The following is a 20,413-nucleotide window of genomic DNA, read 5'->3' as shown; positions in this document are numbered from 1 at the left end:
TCCATTCTCAGCCACAATCAAAACTAACACTGCAAGATGATACGATGGGAGATGAGGGTGCTGAGCAGGTCACAGACATGTGGTCAGCATCTTGAAGAATAGAGTCCTAACTTGTTACAGATGAATTATTTGGGGATAGATATGAGTTAAGATTCAGAATGTAAAGATTTGTGTTTGTTAGTAGGCAGGATGATGCCCCATAGACCAAATAAAAAAAGCAGTAACACTTGCTCAGAAGAGGGCAAGTTTTCTGGAATAATAATAATAACATACAAAGTTACATACCAAAGTCTTGAGCAGTTGATTGTTGAATCATCTCTGATTCTGTGTTGACGATGTCACAGGTAACCTTGGGAGTATCACATGACACAGCAATGGCGCTTGCTACTGTGAAAAGATTCTGCTCATCCTGCACTTCTGTTGTCTCAGCCAATGAGTTTATGCTTTGTCCTTTGTGATTTCTCCAGAAGACAATGGGCTTTGGATACCACCCTTTCCATTTACATTCATATTTGCAAACTTTCTGCAGATGCACTTGTAAAGAAGTTTCATTCCCTACCCCTGTAAAAAAGGCAGCATTATCACAATGGATGCATGTCTGACAATGCCGAGAGATGCTCAGAGAGGGTACAGTGTGAAAAGATCTCAGGGGCATCTACATATTTGTTCACTGTTTCATCTTAAAGCGAAGAGTGAATGTTTTGGTTAATATGATTTAAGATAAATCCCAGTGGAAACAATGGGAAATTGTTCTGCCTGAACAAAGATGAAGGTTCAAGTATTGCTCTCATTTATACCTTTACAACCTCAGTGAAGCTAATAGTTCTGCATGGATGGCAGAATTTGCCCAGAATATTTACACTGAGCAGAATGTGCTCCACAAAGAGAAAGACTGAGCTCCAGCCAAATCCCCAATCACTGCCCCTTTACATAGTGTCTCTCACCCTGAATAACCCATCACACTTTACAAACTTTAAAAGAAAAAAATAAACCAAAAATAAGCTTTAGTGTGAAAAGATGGACACATATCGCTGTTCTCTGTCATTAACAGATGGCTGCCATACTAACCCTGGCATAGTTCAGCAAAAAGGCACATGAAGGACTCATTTTGTGTAGGAAGAAGGGGGTTCAATTGCCACCTTCTGCTTATAGATAAATAGGTTATGTTAATAAGATGGCAGAAAAAGAAAGAAAATATGTGGAATTGCCACAGGACTCTATCTGCAGTTAAATGACCGTAACCTGCTGTACGCCAATATATTACACTAGGGTTACAGAATCCTATACCTGTTCCAACCCTGTTCTGAAGCCCACTCCTTCCTGGCCCCTCACGAACCAGTGTATCTTGTATATCTCTTTATTCTGAATTTTAACTTCACACACTAAGAGAAAACTACAATTCCATCGTAACTCATTTGCTACTCTCAACCTTTGGTTTTGTGTATTTGCTTTTGTATCTCTTCAATAACAACTAGATCCATCAACACGTAGATAAGTGAGTTCAAGTTTCCAGATGAGCAATTCAGAAAACAAAATTACATGAATGGACAAAAAATGTTTGTGAAACAGCTAGATTAAAGTAGGGAAGGGACGGACAGAGAGTGGGCCAGGAGGAAGTGGCAGCAGAGGTGGATGGCACAGGGGCTCCTCCTTTGCTGCATGTGCTTCCACCTGCATTGATCTGCCTGTCTAGACATGTCATCTGATTCCTTGGTTGAAACTGAGGAAAAAAATGTTGTTCTTCTGAGGGCTAGTGTACACAAACTCAGGGATTTCAGCAGTGCCCTTGAATCTTTTAGTGTTGGCAGTGCTTTATCCATCTTCAAAGAAAATAAACTACAATCCATAAAGGGGAGCTCTTCAATGGTCTGTTGTATTTCTACAGAAATCCCCAATGACTGAAACCATGATGAGCAACAGATGGTAACTGCCATTACCATGACTCTGGCAGCTGACCTGGCCACATCCAGAGAAGCCAGCAATGCAGACCTTGCAACCAGTTGACCTTCCAGCAGGAGGGATCAGCAATTAAAACTACCCTTTAAGCTGTGGTGTGCGAAAGCATAGGTGTCTGGCCTCTAGACTGTTATGCCCTGAACAACTGAAACACCTCTGTGCAGTATGCCCTGTTTACAGCAAAGCTGCCCTTCTGCTTTTGCCCTGAGACCTGGACTGCTTCAAGCCAGAACAACTGTGGGTTCAAATTGAATGTGGTAATATAATGATTTTTTATCATATTCTTAGGTGACCATTTCATATCACCTCATGGAAGGCAGCTCCAGAAAATATCATGCTGACAACTGAAGCCTGAACTGCTAAGGAGAAAACAATTCTCACCAGAGAGTGGTTCTGCAAGAAGATGCTAGACTTGCATAAAGCATTCAGCATCCTGAAGGACAAAGTCCGAACTGACATGGGGTTGGGGATAGAGATAGAGATGACTTAAGTAGACAGCTCAGAATATAAGCCTCCATGTTTATTGGTAGGCATGATAATGTAATACGTAAGGGCCAAATAGAACAAGAACCCCATTGTATGCCTGGAACAGCCTGTAAACACTAGCAACAAGAATTAACAAAGTGAAAAAAATAGCTTGGTATAAAAAAGTTACATAGCAAACTGGTGGGTGCTTGATTCTTGACTGATCTTTAATTCTGTAAAAAGAAAAGGAGTACTTGTGGCACCTTAGAGACTAACAAATTTATTTGAGCATAAGCTTTCGTGAGCTACACCTCACTTAGCTCATGAAAGCTTATGCTCAAATAAATTTGTTAGTCTCTAAGGTGCTACAAGTACTCCTTTTCTTTTTGCGAATACAGACTAACACGGCTGCTACTCTGAAACCTTTAATTCTGTGTTGATGATGGTGCAGGTAACCTCAGAGGTCACACATGGCACAGTAATGGAGCTCTCTGCTGTGAAAAGTTTCTGGTCATCCTCTCTTAGGGTTGTCTTAGCCTTTGAGGTTATGTTTCCCCCTTTGGGATTCCTCCAAAGGACTTTAGGTTTTGGATACCATCCTCCTGATTTACATCTATACCTACATACATTCTCCTTCTGATCCATTTGCAGAGATGGTTTATCCCCTAACCCTGTAAGAAAGGCTTCCTTATCACAATGAAAAAACATCTTCTAGTGCAGAGAAATGGAAAAGAAAATGTTCAGGAAGGACACATTGCTAAGAGATCTCAGCAACATGACATCTGGATATTTATTCACTGCTTCACCCCAAATCAGTTTTCCTTTTTATACCAAAAAAGGTGTGTGTGTATGCTGGTGGATTATTTTAATAGTGATTTAACATAAACACATTGGGTAAAATATTGAGAAGACAGAAGTTGCTCTCATTTACTATCGTATGACCTTTCTGAAGTCTGTAGTGCTACAGGGGTTTAACTAAGGGCAGAATTTGCCCATACAAGCTTTCACTAAGAAGAATGTACTCCACCAAGAGAAAATCTTAGCTCCCATCAGTGTACAAATAATTTATCTCTCTATATATCACATTGTCAATCATTATTATTGATACCACATATTAATATTCATTAAGCACACAATTTCAATATAACATTATACTGTATACACATTTTTCGTAGTTACGTGCCCAGAATGGACGTATGTATTTTTTATAATCCTGTTCATTAATGCTAACTATCCTATAATACTTAAAAGCTGACTTCAGTTTTGGCATTAGAAAATAAGAAACTTGTCAAAGGCAAAACACATTAATGTTTTGCCCATATACAAGCAGGAGACTGGTACCTGGAATGGTTGTATCCAAAACAAAGATAAGGAAGATACAAAACAGCTAGTTAAGGAACCGGGATGAATTGTTGGGTTGGATTTTAGTGATGTGTAAAGAGTTTTTTAACTTGTAAAATCATCTTATGAATACTCCAGGCTGAAATGTGTAACTTTGGAAACACAATGCGTAAGGCAAATTTAACAACAATGCATGAGACAGCGTCCCCAAAACAGGTACCACATTGAACCTTTCTTCCTGTGTCACACTATTATTGACTTTTAGCAATTAACCTGACTGACATTGGTTATTTTGTATTTTGAATATATTTCATACCGAATCAAAGTGTGGTTTAGCAATAGACTATACAATTTACCAGCACTTCCCTTCCTAGATACAGTCACTTCATAATAACCTTTTATAGACAGTAACAGAAAAATAGCTGGTTACTGGTAGTAGAAATTTCCTCATACAAGGATGGCATGGGTCAACCATTGCTCTAGTGCTTGCTCCATAGGTAAAAAGTATTTTTTAAAAATATCTTAAAACTGATCAGAATTCTATAGAAAGGAAGGATGGGCTTATGGTTAAGGATTTCATTGGACTAGGATGCAGATGATCTGGGCTCTGTTCTTGGTTCTACCACAGACTTCCAGTGCGACTTGGGGCAAGTCACTTACTCTCAGTTCTTTAGTTCCCCTTCTATAAAATGGGAATTATAACACTTCCTTTCTTCCACCCATTGTCTGTCTTGCCTATTTCATTATAAACTTTTTGGGTCAGGGACTCTTTCTTAGCCTGTCTATCTCGCACAAATAATAATAATAATAACCACTTTCAAAGGTGATTTATGTACTTCTGAGCCTAAAGGCAGGTCTGCACTTAAAATGCAGGATTGGTGCAGCTACACCGATGCAGCTACGCTGCTGTAGCATTTAAATGAAGACATTCCTACATCTAATTGGCATAGTTAATACATCTCCCCAAGAGGCAATGGCTATATCGGTGGGAGAAGCTCTTCCATGGACACAGCACTGTGTACACTGGGGGTTAGGTCAGTATAACTATGTCGCATGGGGTGTGGATTTTTCATACCCCTGAGTGACATAGTTATACTGACATAGATCTATAGTGTAGACCCAGCCTAAGTCTCCTGAAAAATTAATGGGATTTAGTCTCCAAAGTATCTAAGGGCTTGTCTGCTTGGGAACACTCAGGAAGGTTGATCTGAATCAACTTTTAAAATGGATTAGTTAAACCACAGTAAACCCATGTGGATGTTCTTATTCAGAATTAAAGTGACCTCAATTTGATTTAGCTTAGTTCACAAATCGAATTCAGGCAACTTTAATTCTGAATAGAGATGTCCACACAGGGGGTTAATGAAATTTAACTAATCCACTTTACATTCAAATTTTGGTTAATTGGGATTAATTTTCCAGAGTGCCTCTGTGTAGACAACAACTAAGTAACTTTTGAAAATGGGACTTAAGATCCTAAATCTTTTTGCCACTTTTGAAAATTTTATCCTCATGGAATAAAATGTATTTTTTCAACCTGAGTGTGGAAAGAAAAACATCTGTTCTCTGTTGTAAACAAATTGTTGCCATAATAACTCTCATAATAACTTCTTGAGGTCCTTTCCAGCCGTACATTTCTTTGATTGTATGTTGTTATGGCTTCTACTTCTTCTTCTTATTATTATTATACTTCGAAAAGGCTTGTTAAAAAGTCGTTTAAATTTCACTCTCACATCCCTTTAATTTTTGGGAAATAGATTTACTAATACGGCTCCAAGAATTGTCATTTTAAAGGAAAATAAAGGGGAGAGTGATTATTATTGATACCTCTTCTAATAGCAGACAGTCTGAAATCACTTCTGAAATCAGGAAACTGATCTCACAGTGAGATGCATTAGACCATGTAGTAGCTTCCCAATGGAAGAAGTGGAAACTCCATTATTTAGGAGTTTTAAAGCAATAATAGACAAAGCAATAGAAAATGTGCTGTAGAGAAGGGACAAACCCATGCTGGCTCTTGGGGAGATAGAATAATAGAGTTCTGCTACATTTGCTTTCTCCAGTTCCAGGCTTTTCTTACCTATAACCAAGACTTCAATGATGATCTCTCTGTGAAAAAAGTTGGCTGAGGCAGAGCATACATATTTCCCTTCATCTTCCACCTGAATATTATTCAGTTTCAGAGAAATATTTCCTTTCCCAAACTCTTTTCCTTTAAAAACTTCTGCCTTTTTTTCATATTCCTTCCTGAGCCATTCTCTGCTGTTGTCTCCATTTGGAGACAAATAGCTCATTGGGCATTTGTCACTCTGTGGATAAGAATTAACCAGGGGGCTGCTTTCATCATAGAGATAGAAATAGATTAGCTTATCCTTTCCAGGTCCAACTTTCCTCCATTGCAACTCCATGCTAGGGGGCAGATGTTTCGTAATCAGCCGGCAGGGAAGAATGGCATTTTCTCCAGTTACAGTGGTAATTATGTCATATTCTGCCTCCACATCAAAGAAACCTGAAAAATGTTCAGGGGGTTATATTTGTACCAGCAGCACATAATGCCTCATATTAATGTGCAAGAGAGAGAGTGAAAAAGAGGCAGCCCTAATTCTCCTCTTATTGATACTTTTTCTACAATAGTGTAAATTCATTAGCTTCAGGGGGTCAATCCTAATATACACACAGATAAGTGAAAAGAGAATCAGAGTTCTACTATCTTTTACATCTGTGGTGAACTCAAGAATAGTAGTTGAAAAGAAATGCTGAGTTGTACAGGTCTTCACTATGCTGTATCAAAGGCTTGTCTACACAGTGGGGTAATGGGCACTACAGAAGTGTAATTAATAAAGTGCACCAATGTGTCGTTCATTAATTGGTCTGTGTAGACCTTGATGATGCACACTAAAAGTTCCCTAGTGTGATTTACCATATTACTGTTTCAAACAATAATACAGTAAAGCACACCAGGGAAACTTTAGTGAGTACCAGCTGGATGTCTACATGGACTAATTAACGTGCAACCCATTAATACACTTTAGAAATCACACCCCAATAATGCGTGTTGGTGCTCCATGTAGGCAAGCCTTGAATGACATGGTTGGCCACAAGGCAGATGCGTTTAGCCTGATTTCGTAAGTATCAGCAGGAATATTTGCTTTGACAGTACTGCATCTCTTACCTGAAATTGCAATAACTTTTTTGTGGTGCCTCTTCAGCAAGGGGTTTCTTATAGTGCATGAGATAGTGTCAGAAGCAGTATCTGCGACCCTGAGCGTACTCTGGATTTGATACAGATCTGTCACATCTTTTTGGATTCTTGTTTCAGCCATAGCAGTTATGTTTTGTCCTGTGTTGTCAGTCCAGCATACTTCAGGTTGTGGGTACCACCCTTGGGACGTACACCTCAGAGTGACTGAATTATTCTGCTGATGGTCTATAGTTAGGCGAGGTGCAGATCCAAAACCTAGAGTGAAAACCAATTTCAGAAAATGTTAAACAGGCTGAAGAACTAGCTAACAAACCAAACAAAGAGTGCTAATGATGAATGATCACCACTATCATTACAGTCGCCATGACCTATTGAATCTACACTATAATTTTGCATTTCCAAATATCTTAAATTCATGCAGAGAGATTTCCACCTCAAGAGATCACCAAACACTTCACAAGCTGATCCCAAACTGTATCTAGACATGACTACATCGTATGTATGTGACAGCTTCACTTTTGGGATAGTAGAAGGTCAATAAGGAAACAGTATTTTCAGAAAAGGGGAGATCCACCTTTGTGCTCCCCATATTTTGGACTCATTCAGGGGCTCTGCTAGGTCCCAATGTAAGTCACAGCAACCTTAGGGCTATTCTACCTTACACTTTGCTTCCCATGGTCCCCTATGATCCCTGGGAAGCAGAGCATAGCCAAAGCACAGTGTGCTCCAGCCATACCCCTACCAGCCCTTAGCCTGCTCCCTCTCTCCCACAACCCTGACATGCCCCTTACACCACGTCCAGAAGCAAGGCCACTATAGAGCCCTTACATCAGCGCTACACTGGCCAAGGAGAACCTTCTCTGTACAAGGGGTAATGTCAGCGGTTCATTTCCCTGTAAAAGGGCCTTTGTGTAACTGAGAATCAGGCACGGTGCATACAAACCACAGGTTGACAATGACCTTACAATCCCACCGGACTCTGTAATTTATTGCCTGGATGCATATGTGCGTGTGACGGGAGGTAATGGCCCAGCTTTGCCCCTGCGCTTTATTCATTTTATTGCTGTTGTGCAACAGCAGCACACACAATGCAGGTGGATGAGGATTGCACATGCCACTAGCAAAAAGCCAGAGAAAAATGTACATGATGTGTTCATGTTGTGTGCATACACTGGGTATAATTTGCATATACTATGCGAGATGGACACCAAACTGCTGAAGCTTCCCTGACTCCCAGTCCCGCACTTCCTCTGCCCACCTCCCATAACATTGCACACGCATGTGTGTTCATCTACAACAGATGCTGTTTCTCCTTCCCTTGCCAGCTGCTGAGCCCTCCATGTTGGGAGGAAAGGATTAAATGGAAATACAGCTGGCCACACACAGTGCACTGCAATGGAGAATTAGCGCCACTGTGATAAGTGCAGCATTGTTTACTGCCAGCAACACTTCTGTATGAACATATCCATGCTTACCTGCAACAATCACCTGGGCAATAGCTTCTTGATAGACACCATCGTTTGTCACCGCACACACATACTGCCCACTATCTTCTACTTGCACTGGAAAAAGCTTCACCCTAACGACTCCATTCTCATATTGTCCTTTAGGAGCATCACTCCTGGGCTTGTCCCCAGCCTGGCCCAGCTCAGTACCATTTTCTGTGCTGTTGTAAAAATATAATGTCATATTTTTGCTCCTTTCCCATTTATACCAATGCACTTGAACGTTAGTGGGGTTGTGGCCTCCGGGCTGGCAGGACAACATCACACCTTGTCCAACCAAGGCAATTGTAGGATCAATATGTACAGTGACAGTAAAACCATCTGCAAGAAAGAAAATAAATCATGATCATCAATTTTCTTCAAAGGCTTGACATTGGTGTTGAGAGAACAAAAGAAAAACTAGACACAATTACTGAGACACAACAGCAGTATTCAGAGTAACAGCCGTGTTAGTCTATATTCGCAAAAAGAAAAGGAGTACTTGTGGCACCTTAGAGACTAACCAATTTATTTGAGCATGAGCTTTCGTGAGCTACAGCTCACTTCATCGGATGCATACCGTGGAAACTGCAGCAGACTTTATATACACACAGAGAATATGAAACAATACCTCCTCCCACCCCACTGTCCTGCTGGTAATAGCTTATCTAAAGTGATCATCAAGTTGGGCCATTTCCAGCACAAATCCAGGTTTTCTCACCCTCCACCCCCCGACACAAATTCACTCTCCTGCTGGTGATAGCCCATCCAAAGTGACAACTCTCTACACAATGTGCATGATGATCAAGTTGGGCCATTTCCTGCACAAATCCAGGTTCTCTCACCCCCTCACCCCCCTCCCAAAAACCACACACACAAACTCACTATCCTGCTGGTAATAGCTCATCCAAAGTGACCACTTTCCCTACAATGTGCATGATAATCAGGTGGGCCATTTCCAGCACAAATCCAGGTTTTCTCACCCCCCCACCCCCATACACACACAAACTCACTCTCCTGCTGGTAATAGCTCATCCAAACTGACCACTCTCCAAGTTTAAATCCAAGTTAAACCAGAACATCTGGGGGGGGGGGGTAGGAAAAAACAAGGGGAAATAGGCTACCTTGCATAATGACTTAGCCACTCCCAGTCTCTATTTAAGCCTAAATTAATAGTATCCAATTTGCAAATGAATTCCAATTCAGCAGTTTCTTGCTGGAGTCTGGATTTGAAGTTTTTTTTGTTTTAAGATAGCGACCTTCATGTCTGTGATTGCGTGACCAGAGAGATTGAAGTGTTCTCCGACTGGTTTATGAATGTTATAATTCTTGACATCTGATTTGTGTCCATTTATTCTTTTACGTAGAGACTGTCCAGTTTGATCAATGTAAATGGCAGAGGGGCATTGCTGGCACATGATGGCATATATCACATTGGTGGATGTGCAGGTGAACGAGCCTCTGATAGTGTGGCTGATGTTATTAGGCCCTGTGATGGTGTCCGCTGAATAGATATGTGGGCACAGTTGGCAACGGGCTTTGTTGCAAGGATAAGTTCCTGGGTTAGTGGTTCTGTTGTGTGGTATGTGGTTGTTGGTGAGTATTTGCTTCAGGTTGCGGGGCTGTCTGTAGGCAAGGACTGGCCTGTCTCCCAAGATTTGTGAGAGTGTTGGGTCATCCTTTAGGATAGGTTGTAGATCCTTAATAATGCGTTGGAGGGGTTTTAGTTGGGGGATGAAGGTGACGGCTAGTGGCGTTCTGTTATTTTCTTTGTTAGGCCTGTCCTGTAGTAGGTAACTTCTGGGAACTCTTCTGGCTCTATCAATCTGTTTCTTTACTTCTGCAGGTGGGTATTGTAATTGTAAGAAAGCTTGACAGAGATCTTGTAGGTGTTTGTCTCTGTCTGAGGGGTTGGAGCAAATGCGGTTGTATCGCAGAGCTTGGCTGTAGACGATGGATCGTGTGGTGTGGTCAGGGTGAAAGCTGGAGGCATGCAGGTAGGAATAGCGGTCAGTAGGTTTCCGGTATAGGGTGGTGTTTATGTGACCATTGTTTATTAGCACTGTAGTGTCCAGGAAGTGGATCTCTTGTGTGGACTGGACCAGGCTCGGGGCCTCTCCTTCTGCCCCTCCACCCCCACGAACATGATACAGTTCTGTGGTGACCTAGAATCCTATTTTCGACGTCTCCGACTCAAGGAATATTTCCAAAATACCTCTGAACAACATACTAATCCACAGAGGTCTCCCTACCAACACTACAGAAAGAGGGATTCTAGGTGATCTCCTCCTGAAGGTCGAAACAGCAGACTGGACTTCTACATAGAGTGCTTCCGCCGACGTGCACGGACTGAAATTGTGGAAAAGCAGCATCACTTGCCCCATAACCTCAGCCATGCGGAACGTAATGCCATCCACAGCCTCAGAAACAACTCTGACATCATAATCAAAAAGGCTGACAAAGGAGGTGCTGTTGTCATCATGAATAGGTCAGAATATGAACAAGAGGCTGCTCGGCAGCTCTCCAACACGAGTTTCTACAAGCCATTACCCTATGATCCCACTGAGAGTTACCAAAAGCAACTACAGCATTTGCTCAAGAAACTTCCTGAAAAAGCACAAGATCAAATCCACACAGACACACCCCTGGAACCCCGACCTGGGATATTCTATCTACTACCCAAGATCCATAAACCTGGAAATCCTGGGCGCCTCATCATCTCAGGCATTGGCACCCTGACAGCAGGATTGTCTGGCTATGTAGACTCCCTCCTCAGGCCCTATGCTACCAGCACTCCCAGCTACCTTCGAGACACCACTGACTTCCTGAGGAAACTTCAATCCATCGGTGATCTTCCTGATAACACCATCCTGGCCACTATGGATGTAGAAGCCCTCTACACCAATATTCCACACAAAGATGGACTACAAGCCGTCAAGAACACTATCCCCGATAATGTCACGGCTAACCTGGTGGCTGAACTTTGTGACTTTGTCCTTACCCATAACTATTTTACATTTGGGGACAAAGTATACCTTCAGATCAGCGGCACTGCTATGGGTACCCACATGGCCCCACAGTATGCCAACATTTTTATGGCTGATTTAGAACAACGCTTCCTCAGCTCTCGTCCCCTAAAGCCCCTACTCTACTTGCGCTATATTGATGACATCTTCATCATCTGGACCCATGGAAAAGAAGCCCTTGAGGAATTCCACCATGATTTCAACAATTTCCATCCCACCATCAACCTCAGCCTGGTCCAGTCCACACAAGAGATCCACTTCCTGGACACTACAGTGCTAATAAACAATGGTCACATAAACACCACCCTATACCGGAAACCTACTGACCGCTATTCCTACCTGCATGCCTCCAGCTTTCACCCTGACCACACCACACAATCCATCGTCTACAGCCTAAATAAGTTCCTGGGTTAGTGGTTCTGTTGTGTGGTATGTGGTTGTTGGTGAGTATTTGCTTCAGGTTGCGGGGCTGTCTGTAGGCAAGGACTGGCCTGTCTCCCAAGATTTGTGAGAGTGTTGGGTCATGCTTTAGGATAGGTTGTAGATCCTTAATAATGCGTTGGAGGGGTTTTAGTTGGGGGATGAAGGTGACGGCTAGTGGCGTTCTGTTATTTTCTTTGTTAGGCCTGTCCTAACAAAGGTCAAGAATTATAACATTCATAAACCAGTCGGAGAACACTTCAATCTCTCTGGTCACGCAATCACAGACATGAAGGTCGCTATCTTAAAACAAAAAAACTTCAAATCCAGACTCCAGCGAGAAACTGCTGAATTGGAATTCATTTGCAAATTGGATACTATTAATTTAGGCTTAAATAGAGACTGGGAGTGGCTAAGTCATTATGCAAGGTAGCCTATTTCCCCTTGTTTTTTCCTACCCCCCCCCCCCAGATGTTCTGGTTTAACTTGGATTTAAACTTGGAGAGTGGTCAGTTTGGATGAGCTATTACCAGCAGGAGAGTGAGTTTGTGTGTGTATGGGGGTGGGGGGGTGAGAAAACCTGGATTTGTGCTGGAAATGGCCCAACTTGATGATCACTTTAGATAAGCTATTACCAGCAGGACAGTGGGGTGGGAGGAGGTATTGTTTCATATTCTCTGTGTGTATATAAAATCTGCTGCAGTTTCCACGGTATGCATCCGATTAAGTGAGCTGTAGCTCATGAAAGCTCATGCTCAAATAAATTGGTTAGTCTCTAAGGTGCCACAAGTACTCCTTTTCTTTTTGTGAACAGCAGTATTATGTTTCATGGTAGAAATGTACCTCATCTAACCTAATTATCCCCCTTCAGAATGGAGAGAGCATTTGAGGTTCTCACTAGTAGCTCAGCTATGCACAGATTTGAGCACAAGGTGGCACAGACTGAACTTCTCAGGGGTTGGTGCAGGATGCATAGTCCCCCCTGAAGCTCCAGGCAGAGTAGGAGCCTGTGCCATCATTAAAGATGTTACAGTGTGTTCTCCTCTCAGTGGCTGGCCAGCATGGGGAGGTGGACAGCAAAGCTAGGGTTAGACTTGGCAGAATTCTATTTTTTTAAATAATTTTGATGGATGATATCAATGTTTATTTTTAATCATTTTTTCTATTTTTATCTATTGAAATTTTAAGAGTTTTGCAGACTTATGGCTTTTAAGAATTTTTTTATTTGTATCAATTTAAATGTTCACAGATACAGGAAATTATGGAGGAGCACAGAATGGGGCAGGCCAGACTATTATTTAATGACAGTATATTCTGGGATTCAAAAACTTAAAGTTTATAAGCATTAAAACACAATTGTCAACAGAATATATCAAAAATGTAGCCTGAAATCAAACTCCAACTTCTTACTTTGTATCTCTGAATATTGAGCAGCAATGGAAGTATTTTTCATCGGTTTGTGTGCGTGCAAAGCAATCAACATTTATCAACATTTACTGATAAAAATCTAAGCCTAGTTATTGTCCTGCTTTCTGCCCAACCCTTTTGGGTGGCTTGTGCCTCTGTAAGAAGTAGGAGGGAGAAGTCCCTGAGTACAGGAAAAGGAATTGTACCTGGCCACCATTGTGTGAAGTGTGGGTGTAACGATCTTTCTGCCACTTGGAATATTAACAATTATTCTGTTATTTTAGGCTTCTTCAAACAATACTCCTGGACAGGGTAAATGTCCCATCTAAGCATCAGTGTCACTGTGCTTTCATCCTGATATACGGCTCTCTGTACTTTTTCATAGGTTGAGGAGGTGACTAATGATAACTTTAGCATTGTGTAACAGACATGGAGTATGGTTAATCCCCCTGCTTAATGAAGCAGGGTCACTGAGACTTTACACACACCTGAGATCATGTAAAAACAACCAGGGAGGTAGACAGGCTCCAGCACACAATGATGTTAATCCCAGCTCAATGCCATAAGAGTTCCCAAATTCTCTTTGGGTTTCCCCTCTTCAGATTGCATCATGGTTTCCATACACACAGTTTACACAGGCAGCAATGTATACATTTATTTCCTGATCAGTAGTTAGGAAAAATGGTGCTCTTACCCCAAAGCCATTTCCCAATTATATAAACAAATGGGATGGCGATTGATTTGATCCATGCAGTCATTGTGAAGTGATTGCAGTCTTATCCATCCAACTCTCTGCTAAGGGAAATAAAAAACATTACAAAATGTAGCATGAGGTTTACACACAACTAGAGCTGGTCAGGAATTTTTCTACAGCGGGGCTGCATCAGAAAATGTTGATTTGTCAAAACCAAAATATTTCATGGAAACAGCACACCTCACCAGTTTCAGGAGAGTCTGGGCTTCCAGAATCCATGGTTCTGGGGTGGCTCCCCGTGCAGCCCAGGGAGACTCCAGGAGTCAAGAGCACTCAGCTGCTTTATTTCATATTGGGAAAATTTAATCAAAACCATTTGATTTAAAAAAAATGTTTTTCTGAATTTCCTTTATGTGAGAAATTTCAAATTTTCCAGTTATGTTTCCAAATCAAAATTAATTTTTTTTCAAAATTTCAGAATTTACAATGGAATGGAAATTTTGAGTTTTGGCCAGCTCTGCACAAAACTGCATTCATTTTACATGGCCACTTCTACTTTCCTGAACAGTGAAACTCTAAGCTAAAATTATCTTTTGTGGAAGCAGATTGAGGGAAGAAAAGATAATTCATCTGATATTTAGTTAACCGGGGACACTTTCACCTGTCAGTGGCTGCATGGATCAAAAGCAGGCCAAGCTGTGGGTGACATAAATTCAGCACCATTCAATGACTCTTCTGAGCTATGCTGATTGTCCCAGACAAGTTTCTGATAGAAAAATGTTCCCATGAAAAAGTTAAAAAGCAAATGAGTAGTAATCTGGTCCTTTGCGGGACGGGGCTTATATAGACATGACATAACATTCCCCAAAGTGGTCTCTCTAGATCTCGGTTTGGGAATTTGTGCTTCTTCCTTTACTAATTCTGTTCAGATATTATCGAGAAATTTAGTCTCCATTAATCTCAAATGCACTGGCACTGATTTTTGGTTTCGCCAGTGGGTGCTCTGTCCCGAGAACCCGCTCCCACTCAGCTTCTTCCCCAGTGGCCCTGCCCCTACTCTGCCTTTTCCTGCCCCTGTTCTGCCCTCTCCCCCAAGTGCCTCCCACCTGCCACACGCTCCTTTCTGCCCCCTCCTGCCTTAAGGGCGAGTGATGGAGGAGGGGCGGAGAGGAGCAAGTGGTGGGAGCATTGGGAGAAGAGGTAGAGCAGGGGCAGAAAGAGGCGCAGCACGGGTGGGGCCATGGAGGAACAGGCCCAGTGGGGACAGGGCCTCAGGGCAGAGTGCAGGCGGGTCCATGGTCCTCGGGTGCTGAGCACCCCCTATTTTTTTACCATGAGTGCTTCAGCCCTGGAGCACCCATGGAGTCAGTGCCTAAGCTCAAATGGGAACTTTTCACAAACACAAAAACCATTTAAAAGAAAAAAAATTCAACTTCAAACTCAAACTTCAAATTTGCTGTATTTTTCCCCCAGAAATGCTGACTCAATATCTACTCAGATGACAGTCATGCACCTGGTATAAGACCCTATTTAAAGAGGAAGTACTGTAGAAGTAAGGACTGAAAGTCCCTATGAGTGAGCCTGGAAGAATCAGGCCATGTAGTACAATTTATGTGTGGCTACTGCAGTACTTTTCACGTCAAAGACTTCACAAACATACCCAACGCAAATATCAATTACGTCCTTGTTCAAAGAACAAAGTACAACGCTGCTAGAACAGGAATTTAACACTTCATTCACCTGAGACTACAACGGGAATTTGTGTAGACAAGCCCTGGTTAACACAATTGTAATTTGTCTAAGACAGCAGGGTTAATACACTGACCATTACAAGAACATACCTTAATATATGTCACATCACGTCCAGTAGGATGTTACCCCTTCATACTGTGCTATAGTAGCAAATTGTGTTGTCAGAGTGGGTACAGTCAATCTTCCTATTTCCAGTTACCCTAAATAAGAAAAGCTGGTTTATGCAATGATCACAATATTGACATTAGTGAAAAGTAAAAGGGCTGGGCTGAGACACTAGTTTCTCCCCCCGTCATCCCCAGAGCTGGCTTTAGACAACAGCTCCTCCCCCCATCACCCCCAGGGCCAGGCTGAAACATCAGTTCCTCCCCCAACCAACTGCCATTTGCCACCTGCCATGGAACCACCCATCCCCATGTGTCTTTGGGCTGGTTCCACCCGTCTCTGGTCCGGGTCCCACAGGCTGCAGGGGCCAGTTCATGCCCAGCAGCCCCTGCCCAGATACAGCCCACACACACACTCATCCCATGCAGACCCCCGACACCATGCAACACCCCCGCATCCCCCACCATGTGGAAAGGCATTCAGACCCACTGCCCCCCGCAGAGATCCCAGCCCAGAGCCAGATGCACCCTGGTCCTGATGCCAGGGACAGCACTAGCCAGGGAGAGATAGACACAGGGCAGGGCAGCTGCCGCAGTGTTACGGTGGCAGGGGCAGGAGCTGATTTTTGTGGGTGGTGGGCAGTAAGTGCTTTTGGGGTGGTTGGGGGGAAGTGAGTAATTTTCGGGGTGGGAGGGGCAATGAGTGATTTTGGAGTGTGGTGGTAATGGGCAACAACTGATTTTGGGGAAGGGGCAATAAGTGATTTCTGGGGACAGGGCAGGGGACTGTGACTGTCTCGTGGTGGGGAAATAAGTGTGTGTGTGTGTTAGGCTCCTAGAACATCACTGTAATCCAAAAGTTGGTGTTTGGCATCCAGGATCCACATTCAACAAATGGAGGGAGGGACACGCCTTAAATTGAGATTCCCAAAAGCCCATGCACTATGTGGCTCTTCGTTTAAACTAGCCAATGGGGGAGGCCTAGGTGAGTGATGTGCGCTAAGCCTTCCCCTGTCTCAGAGACAGGTGCCTAAAACTGGTTTGCGGTCAGGATTTATTGATGACTCATGGGGATAAATTTTAGACAGTAGATTTTCCCTTTTTATGCTTAAAAGTCTTGTATGTTGTGAAGGCTATTTGTTTAAAAAATCCCCATGATGTAATCATGAGGGATAATAAACATATGTTTGGTTTTGTTTCATTTCAAATTGAACTGTTCCATTTCTTAATAACCAGAACATCTTTAAAAAATCAAACATTTGGATTTCTATTTCTTCCACTTTCTTTCTCTTTTCCCCTTTTTTGCCACTGAATGCAATAGACTGATTTAGTGAGGTACAGGGTTTGTTTGCTTGTTTATTTTTTTCCTATGATTTTTTTTTCTGCACTCTGTAACTTTGCAAAACAGCTGTCAGAAATAAGCTATTAAGAAATGAAACTGATTCATTTTAAGTTTTTTTATCAGTTTATTTCTTCAAGAGAAAATATGTCAAATTTCACAACATGTAAAATAACTCATTTCTTCTCAGCAGTGGGTGAATGCATCCTCTTCATCAGAATTTTTGGTACTTGTGTCTCTATTAAGCAGAATTTATCCCTATATAACCCTTCCAGGATGCATATGCTCCCTGGTAGAGTTTCCAATACAGCAACCAACCTTGTTTAAAATCACTCTAATTAAATGGACTAAACTGTTTCAGCTATAGTTAAATTTGGTTCTTTCTAGTATTTTCTTTTAACACACTTTGTTGGGAAAGGATTGGTAACAGATGGAAATCTTTATTTTAAGGCACAGAAAGGAAATGTGATTTGGGTGCCTAAATACCTTAAATCCCTTTAGAACTCCCAATCTAATGCATTCCTCCCCAAATGCAAATACAGGTCTAGATGCTGAGCTCTATTTTGCTGCTAAGTAAGGAGGGGAGGTTAGGGTCTCTTCTTTCCCACCAAGTCTTGATTGTGTAATGCACACAACATGTATAGACAGGGGAAATGCAGGGCTGCAAAATTCCGGGGGGAATGCTGGGAGAAGGGCTGACCAAAATTTGTCCATAAAAACATTTTTTTTATAAAAAATGAACTTTTTGAAAACACAAAACATTTCATAGAAAAGGTCTGCTTTCCTAGAAAAGTTCTGATTTTTCACCAGAATGCTGAAAATATGAAAACTGAACATTTTCATCGAAAACCCAAAGATTTCCCAGTTTGTGGCCAGAAAATATTCAACCGTCAGCAGTTTTTGGCTGAAATATTTGTTTTTCAGAATTTTGATATTTTGGTCAAAAAATCAAATGTTTTCTGCTAAAAAATTACCAGAAATTATATGGTTTTTTTTCATCTTCACACTCATTTTCTGCTGAAGGGGGCAGATTGCCTCCTAGGACTCCCTGGTGCTCAGGGATCTAGCACTCCAAACTACACTCCTACACGGGATGCAGACTATTCCCCTCTGAATGACTGGCCCGCTGGGTTAAAAAGGGCCAGAACCATGGCAGGGGTAGAACCACCGCTGTAAAGATAGTGCTCAGTTTTGAATGTCTGTAGTAACGCTGAGCAAATTATGCACAGAAGGTAACATATTTATATCTTTTTCTGTTGGTGAATTATCTGTGAGCATTTCTCACTTTTCACAAACCTATTCACTATTCAGAGTTATTTTCCAAATAATTGCAACAAAACAATTCTTGGCTGTGAGCTATTCAATGTGAGTAACTGACATTTGATATTTGAGCTGCCCTGGTTAGAATTGTTTGAACGGATAAGCATTCTGTCTTGATTGGGTCCCGGGTTCAGCAAACCATCCCTATTCTGCAAAGCACTAGGGTTCACTAAAGTCTAAGGAACTTAAGTATAGTCTTAAATTTTGCTGAAGAGGGATGGCCTTTGCTGCATTGTGCCCTAGATGATCATATCATTTGACATCAAGTTTCTGGTGTGCATATTTGCATTTACTCATTCAAAATTTACTTTCCAACAATATTCTGTCATCTTTGCTTACAATTTATCATTTCCATAACATTGCTGATAGTAAATTAGTTCACTAGATACCTGATGAAAGTGAACATAAAATGGACAAAAGCACAGCCCTCCTTTATTTGTTTTTTTATTCAAGTCAATATTTACTGAAAAATTATTGGTCCATTTGACCAGTCGTAGTTTTTACTCAGGTCATTTCACTGGCAATTTGCCTGGGTTGGGGTTATGAAGTATCTGTTTCGGCCTTTGGGCCATCTTCAAAAATGTTAAAATTGTACCATTCCCCCTTTCTCTCTCTCTCTTTCTCTCAGATTCTATATTAACTAATTAAACCCTTCCCTTTCTTCTATATTGGTTCAGGTTTCCTGGTTCCCCTTTCTCCTCTCTCCTCAGATGGAGTGAATTTAAAATTCCCATAACTATTAGATCCAATGTTTGATTTCAGAGAGAGGTTAAGGGGCTGGGGACACTGACAGGGCAGATTCCTAGATATTGCTTATCACTGCCAGGATTGAAGAATGGGTACAGTTTTCCCTGAAACTCTTGAGTGATGGACACAACACGGCACATTAGCTCTACATTATAGAATGAGATAATTCCCTCTTCCCAGTCCAGAAAAATGCCAACCACTGGGCATTTTTTATCCTCAGAGGTGATTGTGTCACTTTTCCAACTACAATGATATTGACCCTCAGACAGCCACAAACTCCAGTATTCCTTCTCAGGAGGTTTCTCCATCTTCTCATTTTTCAGTTTCCCTCTTTCATTCTGAGTCAGCACTCCCAGCTCCCACTCTGGCTTGTCCCCCACCTCCACCTCCCAGTATTGTTTCTTCTCTGAAAATCCTTCATTTGCCACCACTATCAAATCCCTGCAGGCTTTCTTCTCTGTCGTGGAAATGACTCGATTTTTATCCTTGAATGAAAGTTTGGGATGTTTACAGTCAGAATCCAGAGTGATGTTAACTGGAGGGAGGAATAAAAATGTTCATTTCATCAGTAACTAGAGACTTAGTAACTCTCACTGAAATAAACAAACATCAAAACTGGTGAAGAAAATTAAAGACACAGTAGAGAGACAAACAAAATATTAAATATCTCAGCAAAATGCACTACAACTGCCCAGAACAAGAGCATATGTAATATATGTATTAATATATGTAATAGCAAGGGCACATACAGCCCTGGATGGTTATAGCATGAATTAACAAACACTCCTGGCCCAAATCATCTCCTCCCATAGTAAAAGCCATGGGCACAGAGAAAAGAAATCTTTGATCTCATAAGAACAGTCATAATGGGTCAGACCAATGGTCCATCCAGCCCAGTATCATGTCTTCTGACAGTCGCCAATGCCAGGTGCTTCAGAGGGAATGAACAGAATAGGGCAATTTTGAGTGATCCATCCCCTGCCATCAAGTCCCAGCATCTGGAAGTTGGAGGTTTAGGGACACCCAGAGCATAGGGTTCCATCCCTGACCATCTTGACTAATAGTCATTGATTGACCTGTCTTCCATGAACTTACCGAGCTCTTTTTTGAGCCCTTTTATAGTTTTGGCATTCACAACATCCCCTGGCAACAAGTT

At 41.8% G+C, this 20,413-nt stretch overlaps 1 protein-coding gene across 1 annotated transcript in view; it reads right to left on the bottom strand.

The window, feature by feature from the left end:
- The window catches only part of LOC144279305 (butyrophilin-like protein 2), a 30,698-nt gene extending 16,639 nt beyond the window's left edge, over positions 1-14,059 (bottom strand). The window contains exons 1-5 of the mRNA XM_077840782.1: positions 13,996-14,059; positions 8,440-8,790; positions 6,935-7,219; positions 5,843-6,271; positions 286-561 (exon numbers count right to left, since the gene is read on the bottom strand). Of these exons, the coding sequence (XP_077696908.1) occupies positions 286-561; positions 5,843-6,271; positions 6,935-7,219; positions 8,440-8,790; positions 13,996-14,059 (1,405 nt within the window). The remainder of the gene's footprint in view (positions 1-285; positions 562-5,842; positions 6,272-6,934; positions 7,220-8,439; positions 8,791-13,995) is intronic.
- Between the last annotated feature and the right edge of the window lie 6,354 nt (positions 14,060-20,413).

The sequence above is a fragment of the Eretmochelys imbricata genome, chromosome 23 (genome assembly GCF_965152235.1).
Source record: "Eretmochelys imbricata isolate rEreImb1 chromosome 23, rEreImb1.hap1, whole genome shotgun sequence".
Taxonomy (NCBI): domain Eukaryota; kingdom Metazoa; phylum Chordata; order Testudines; family Cheloniidae; genus Eretmochelys; species Eretmochelys imbricata.
This window is presented reverse-complemented; position numbering and strand designations above follow the sequence as displayed.